We start from the raw sequence: 7,798 nt of genomic DNA on the forward strand, positions 1-7,798 counted from the left end.
TGCATCTGGCCACACATAAGCTCATCTCATCCTCCTATAGCCAGTTCCGTTTTGACGCCACCATAAAGCAGAAGCACTTGCAGGCAGGCAGAACCAAAGGTCAGGACAGCCACCTGAAGTCTGCTTTCCACGAGAGAGGAGGTTATGGCGGTCACTGCTGTCCTTGTTTTGCACATCCACAGGTGGTCAGGGACGGACACAGTTGCCCCTGCTGTACAGCTCAGGCTGCAGTCTGCTCCCTTGCTCTTGTGCCATAGGATGTCATCCCTGGCATTCCGGTCATGCTGGAGCAAAGCTGCAGCTACCTTCATGTAATTGTTTTGCTGGTCTTTTTGCTCACCTTTAAGCCCTGGCTCAAAACTATACTTCAGGAAGTCTTGATAGCCTCTGTTTTTGAAGCAGTCATGGATACCACATCCCCTTTGTCTTTGATGTTCTGTGATTACAAAGTTAATCTACTGTCTTTCTTTCATGGATGTTTGGGATGTGCCCATACCAGGGTCTTCACCTCAGGGAACCTTGAGGCAGGACAATTCTCATGCACACTTAAAATCCTAGGGAGATTTTATCAAGTCTGAGATGCTGTCATATGGGAGACGTATCATTGTTTTGTGTCATTAAGAAGGGAAGAACAGCCAGGCACAGTGGCTCGTGCCTGTAATCCCAGCACTTGGAGAGGCTGAGGCATGCAGGTCATTGGAAGTCAGGAGTTCGAGACCAGCCTGGCCAACATGGTGAAACCCTGTCTCTGCTAAAAATACAAATATTAGCCCGGCATGGTGGCGGGTGCCTGTAATCTCAGCTACTCAGAAGCTGAGGCAGGAGAATTGCTTGAACCTGGGAGGTGGAGGTTGCAGTAAGCCAACATCACACCACTATACTCCAGCCTGGGATACAGAGAGACCATGAAGGGAAGAACAGTACTGCCTATTAAATTGTGACTTACTAGTTTTAAAGCAGCAATTCCATGGATTTTAAAATGTGCTTCATAAAACTCAGAGTACCTCTTTAAATATCCTTTGTCCAGATTGCTTGAGATCCGAAGTGTTTCAGATCTTGGATTTTTTGGGGTTTTGGAATATTTGCCAAAATGCTCCAATGAGTATTTCCTTTGAGCTTCATTTTGACACTCAACAAGTTTCAGATTTTGGAGCTTTTCACATTAGGGATGTTTCATCAGTAATTGGGTGTGCAAGGTATTAGGTTTTGTGTGTGTGTATGTGTGTGTGTTTTTTTAGACTGAGTCTCTCTCTTGCACTCACACTGGAGTGCAGTAGCACAGTTTTGGCTCACTGGAACCTCCACCTCCCAGGTTCAAGCAATTCTCCTGCCTCAGAGCTTCCTGAGTAGCTGGGACTATAGGCACGTGCCACCATGCTCAGCTAATTTTTTGTATTTTTCATAGAGACAAGTTTTCACCGTGTTATCCAGGATGATCTTGATCTCCTGACCTTGTGAGCCATCATGCCTGGCTGGTATCAGGTTTTATACATTCAGGTTGCAATTCAAATTGAATTTTTGAAGTTTCTCTAGAGTTTTTGAAATTTTTCTAGAATGGAATTTCTCTAGAAATAATATTCTCTGAAATAATCCTGTCAGTAAAATTTATTGCTAAAAACTTACCTTGTTAAAGTAAGTACCTTCCTTATTATATGGAGAAATAAAAGTAAAATGAAATCATGTAATACAATAGTAGTAAAAGCAGAGCACCTGTGTATTCTTAGGATTTCACTCACTGGCCATTTCTGAACTTTCAGTCCTTCAGCTGTGGAAGAGGATGAAGATGAAGATGGTCATACTGTGGTGGCCACAGCCCGAGGCATATTTAACAGCAATGGTGGCGTGCTGAGTTCCATAGAAACTGGTGTTAGTATAATTATCCCTCAAGGAGCCATTCCCGAAGGAGTTGAGCAGGAAATCTATTTCAAGGTCTGCCGAGACAACAGCATCCTCCCACCTTTAGATAAAGAGAAAGGTAAATGTGTTTACATTTCTCCTTAGTTTTGATAACTTAAGAGTTGCCCTCTGTGCTTCCGAGCTTATAGTGCTTGGCTAAGCGGGTAACGCAGTACCTCTCTCTGCCTCCATGCTGGGCCACTAGCAGCATGTTCCTTTCATCAGGGAGGTCCTCTCAGATGAGTGCTATAGCGAGGGGTGCCCTGGGGACAGTGTCGCTAGTGGCAGTAGGTGGCCAGAAGCAAGGCTGTTGTAACCACACTGCCTACTTTTACTTTTGGTGTGAAATAAAAAAGGATGGCATGGGACAGGCAATGGGATGTCCCTCACTTGTGACTGCTGGGCTGACCTAACCAAAATTTGTCTTTGAATCAGTCAGCCTTTGCATCTCTGGAGATGGGTTAGGTAATACCCACTCAGAAAGGCTTTCCCGTGCCTTCACCTGATTGGAGAACCTAACCCTCTGGACAGGTCCTGTCCCCCTCATCACCTCAGAACCTAGACTAGTCAGCTGTCCGCAGAGGGCGTGAGTGAGTCTGAGAGGAGACTGCAGTATGCGTCTGAGCTTCTTAAGGAAACTTATTTTCATGATCCTCCTGGATCTGTGAGGATATTATAATGAACTGTGTCGTTATTTCCCTTAGCATCTTTTAGCAGTGCTTTCACTTTCCGAAATACATTAACTTTAGTTTGCTTTCTTATATTTTGCCAGAATACTGACATCTGATTCTGTACTCTGATTTTGGGGATATCCTGTTTTAAAAATCAGTAGGATTGACAGTCTGCACTGCATGAATCCCTTTAATCACCTCTGTAGCAAACAAAACATTTTAAAAATGGAAAATATGTCACTTTTGTAAAAAGCACATTTTAATATGTTTTATGCTATAGACCTGTATGATTGAATGCAATAGCCACTACCTGCATATGGCTAGCTAGTACCTGAAGTGTGACAGTTTTGGATTCAAAGATGCTGAAAATGTGAAATACACACCAAGTTCCAAAGATTTCATACATTGGTTACATGTTGAAATAACAGTGTTTTGGTTATATTGAGTTAAATAAAATACTAAAATATTGTAATATTTGATGTCACCTGTTTCTTTCTAATGTGGCTACTGTTAAATTTTAAATTCTGTTAAGTGGCTGCTGTTAAATTTTTTATGGTCAGTGCGACTGTAGAGAACTAACTCCATTAGGCTTGAGTGTCTGATTAGAAGCAGGGTGAGGAAAACTATGGGTCTAGAAGACAGACCACATCCAACCTCTCTGCCCATCCCCTTTGCCAACTCCAGGTGAAACCCTGCTGAGTCCCTTGGTGATGTGTGGGCCCCATGGCCTCAAGTTCCTGAAGCCGGTGGAGCTGCGTTTACCACACTGTGCGTCCATGACTCCTGACGGTTGGTCTTTTGCTCTAAAATCATCCGACTCCTCGTCGGGTATGCTGTCTTCACTCTGTCCTTTGGGGGCTTTGGGGACTGTCGTTGATTAATCCCTGGGCTGCTGATGCTACCCATGCTGTATGTTAGCAATTCTCTACCTCTATTCCTGTGGCCTTGTAGGCATCACCAGTGTTTTCACATTTATTTGTGGTACATATATTGTAAATAAATATGGAAATGTAGAAGAGTTTCTGCCTTTTGAAAATCAATAATTTGGCCAAATATAGACTATTCCTTGGTGTTCAGCAAAAAGATTTATTCTGTCAAATTTTTGAAGATTCACTGGGAGAACTGTTACTGTCCTGCACATGTAGGCATTTTTATCTTCTTGTTAAAATGATTTCATTCCTTTATATAAGTTTTCTATTTTTGTTTTTTTTGTTGTTGTTGTTTGCTTTTTTTTTTTGAGATGGAGTCTCACTCTTTCACCCAGGTTGGAATGCAGTGACACGATCTTGGCTCACTGCATACCTTTGCCTAACGGGTTCAAGTGATTCTTCTGCCTCAGCCTCCTGAGTAGCTGGGATTATAGATGCTTGCCACCACGCCTGGTTAATTTTTGTACTTTTAGTAGAGACACGGTTTCACCATGTTGGCCAGGCTGGTCTTGAACTCCTGACTTCAAGTGATTCGCCCGCCCCAGCCTCCCAGAGTGCTGGGATTACAGCCATGAGCCGCTGTGCCCGGCCTGTTTAATTTCTTAATCTGCAAAGTATGTATACCAGAGAAACTTAAAAGATCTTCCATTGTGATCATACTTGGCCATGGTTTTTCAGTGTAATACTCTAAATAACTTCTTTTATACACTATTTGTAAATGACTTTTTGCTCCTAAGATCATAATTTCAAAGCTTCCATTGCATTTTCGCATTTCTCACTTCCTTGAGTGATTTAAGTCAGTTAACAATTGGAATTTTATTTTGGGTATACATCACTTTAAGTGAGCCTGATTTTAAGTACTGCTTCTAAATCTTTGAGAAATCAGATGAGCATTATTTAGTTTTAGTTTGGTACAGTATGAAATAAAAGTTTGTGGTATAAAGATTATAGCAAGAACATATTTTAATGTTAACAAAGAGAAAAATTACTTGTAAATACGTATTCCCTCATATTTACAAGTAGCCCATTTTCTGGAAAAATGAAAGGCTTTTGATTCCAGATATTGCTTAGGGTGTCCAGCTGTAGGCAGGGTTCTGAGCTGGCACTGTTGACATTTTGGTCAAATGATTGTTGTAGGGGCTCTCCTGTCCGCTGTGGGATATTTAGCAGCTTCCCTGGCCTCTATCCCTAGATGCCAGTGGTAACAAGCAAAACTGTCTCCAGATGTCCCATTAGGGGCAGGGTCGTGCCTGTTGGAGAGCTACTGTTATAAGGGAAGCAAAAGTCCACAGTTGTGACTCTCTGCTTGCTTGGATACCACAGAGATATACAGTCATCCCTGCCTTCGTCACATTTTATAGAAATCACTAAGAGCTTACTAAAAACTCAGATCCTGAGACCTAACACACGGTGAGTGAGTGTCTGAAGCTGTGTGATCAGTTTTGTCGTACAGCTGGAATCAGCTGAGCAACTCTGGCGCAGTTGGTTTTTTGTTTGTTTTTTGTAAGGGGGAAGACAGGCTTCAGGAACTAGATTCTGGAGAACTAGGTTTCATTTGTTGGTCTATAGTTGAGTGTGAGAAATGTGTCCTCATTCTCAGCTCAAATAGGTGGTCATATAATTATTCTCCAGACTTTTGAAAGTGAAAAAAAAAATGCTACTGATAATTATGTGGGCTCAGGGGCAGACTGGGACTGTCTCAGGCATATGATTGCTGTCACTCACTTTATTTGTGTTTAGAAAAGTCTAATAATGCACTTGATAATGTCATAAAGGAGAAGTCTGAAAGTTAAAAAAAAAAAACAACTTAATGGTGTGAGGGTGTCAGTTGGAAAGAAAGTTATAAATATATATTTTTTCAATACAAGAAGTGTGAAGCACCTTCGAAATTGTTAAGATGCCAGCAGGTCTGCATTGAAATAAAGCAATGAGTTTTGATATAAATACAATATGCTGAGGAAATACAAGAAAATTATATCTAAATATAAGTATTTGCTCCATAATTGCAAAGCATTACAGATAGCAGGTTACTCAAGTGTAAATGATACCTTTTTTTCTCTCATAGGTGATCCTAAAACCTGGCAAAACAAGTGTCTTCCCGGAGATCCAAATTATCTCGTTGGAGCAAACTGTGTTTCTGTCCTTATTGACCACTTTTAACTCTTGAAATACAGGAACTTGATTAAATAATGTGAAATTGGGTCAAACTTACTAAATCTAAATGGAACCACTCTATCAAGTATTACACCTTTTTTAGAATTGATACTACAATTTGTTAGTATTAAGCATTTATTTGAACTGATAAAGATTAGTGAGCATGCCCCGAACCATGGTCAGAAAACATGCTGCACACTGCATGTTTGTGATTGACAGTACTGCTGGTATTGGCTAGAGGTTCAAAGATATTTTGCTTTGTGATTTTTGTAATTTTTTTTTAGCATCACTGCTTAACCTCACATACTGATTTCCGTTAAAATACCAGCCAGTAAATGGGGGTGCAGTTGAGTTCGGTTCTTTCCAAAGTACACTGTTTCAAACTTTATTATGGCCCTGGCCTAGCATACATACACATTTTATTTTATTATGCATGAAGTAATATGCACACATTTTTTAAATGCACCTGGAATATGTTAGCAGTGTTGTGGATTTAACAGAAATGTACAGCAAGGGGCTTGATAACTGGGGGAGGGTGAAGTGAAGACCATGACTCACTGTATATGCAAACACATTGGTCTTAGAGAAGGACACAAAAGCATGTGAGACTGGGTCCATGGCCTCTTCGGATCTGTAATGTAACCATGTCACCACAGACATACTAACCAGCAGGAATGCCTTACCCTCATGTTCTGAATTCCTAGCTCATTCTTGGTGTGTGTTACTAAGTTTTTATGGCTTTTGTGCATTATCTAGATACTGTATCATGACAAAGACTGAGTAAATCGTGCATTTGGTGGTTTCAGAAACGTGTTATCACCCAGAAGAAAATAGTGGTGTGATTTGGGGTTTTTTGTTTTTGTTTCTGTTTTTTTTTAAACAACAAGAGGCAGTGGTTGTTCTCTGTTCTTTCTGGCTATGCATTTGAAAATTTTGATGTTTTAAGGAAGCTTGTACATAATGCGTGCATACCACTTTTGTTCTTGGTTTGTAAATTAACTTTTATAAACTTTACCTTTTTTATACATAAACAAAACCAAGTTTCTAAAGGCTACCTTTGTATTCTCTCCTGTACCTCTTGAGCCTTGAACTTTGACCTCTGCAGCAATAAAGCAGCATTTCTATGACACATGCAAGGTCATTTTTTTTTAAGAAAAAGAATGCACAGAGTTGTTACATTTTTAAGTGCTGCATTTAAAAGATACAGTTACTCAGAATTCTCTAGTTTGATTAAATTCTTGCAAAGTATCCCTACTGTAATTTGTGATACAATGCTGTGCCCTAAAGTGTATTTTTTTACTAATAGACAATTTATTATGGCACATCAGCACGATTTCTGTTTAGATAAATACACCACTACATTCTGTTAATCATTAGGTGTGACTGAATTTCTTTTGCCGTTATTAAAAATCTCAAATTTCTTAATCTGCAAAATAAAACTTTTTAAAATAAAGTACTGGTTTGGTCTGTTTGCCCAGTTTTCTAGTTTCATGCTGCTTTATAATCCTGTTTTAAAACCTGCACACAAATCCGTATCACCCAGCCTCACCTACCGCCTTGTCAAGTCTGGTGTCACCTGCAGAATCTGTCCCCATGGCCAGCATGTACAGATGGACGGGCAGTGCTCATCTGAAGGGCTCAGATCGAAGCGGGACAGAAGGACCTGGAGACAGAGCAGGAGAAAGCAGCAGGCAGACGTCCCCAGCATGGGTAAGCACATGTGCATTTGTGTGTGTGTGTGTGTGTGTGTGTTCGTGAGGCCCCATTTGAATATGGTTTTATTCGCCAGATACATAGCATGAGCATTGTTAAATGTCACCACATTCGGGGGAAGAAAATGGGCTTAATGGGTGGAAATATTCCATTGTGGATACCCTACTTATTTCACCACCACCACCCCTGTTGACATTGAGGTTATTGCTCTAGTGTTTTAGCATAATCACCTTTGCGGATGGAATCCGTCTATATGGATTTTATTGGTTTCATCTTTATTAAGGTATCATTTACATATATCATAAGTTACTTTTTAAAAAATGTATAGTTGAAATTGTGACAAACACATACTGTTTATTTACGACAGTTAACACACAGAAGAGTTTCTTTATCTTCTCAAATCCTTTATATTCAACCCCTCTTCCAGCCCCTGGC

The 7,798-nt window shown here is 40.4% G+C and overlaps 1 protein-coding gene across 6 annotated transcripts in view; it reads left to right on the forward strand.

The window, feature by feature from the left end:
- Window positions 1–7,122, forward strand: part of TJP1 (tight junction protein 1) — a 242,759-nt gene extending 235,637 nt beyond the window's left edge. For 3 of the 6 annotated variants that reach the window (XM_039479939.2, XM_039479942.2, XM_039479943.2), the window contains 3 exons: window positions 1,758–1,975; window positions 3,252–3,395; window positions 5,562–7,122. In XM_039479939.2, the coding sequence (XP_039335873.2) occupies window positions 1,758–1,975; window positions 3,252–3,395; window positions 5,562–5,656 (457 nt within the window). In that variant the 3' untranslated portion in view covers window positions 5,657–7,122. The remainder of the gene's footprint in view (window positions 1–1,757; window positions 1,976–3,251; window positions 3,396–5,561) is intronic. The other 3 variants (XM_039479941.2, XM_039479944.2, XM_039479940.2) reach the window with 2 other exon arrangements.
- The last annotated feature ends 676 nt before the right edge of the window (window positions 7,123–7,798 follow it).

This window comes from Saimiri boliviensis, chromosome 5 (assembly GCF_048565385.1).
Source record: "Saimiri boliviensis isolate mSaiBol1 chromosome 5, mSaiBol1.pri, whole genome shotgun sequence".
Lineage (NCBI taxonomy): Eukaryota > Metazoa > Chordata > Mammalia > Primates > Cebidae > Saimiri > Saimiri boliviensis.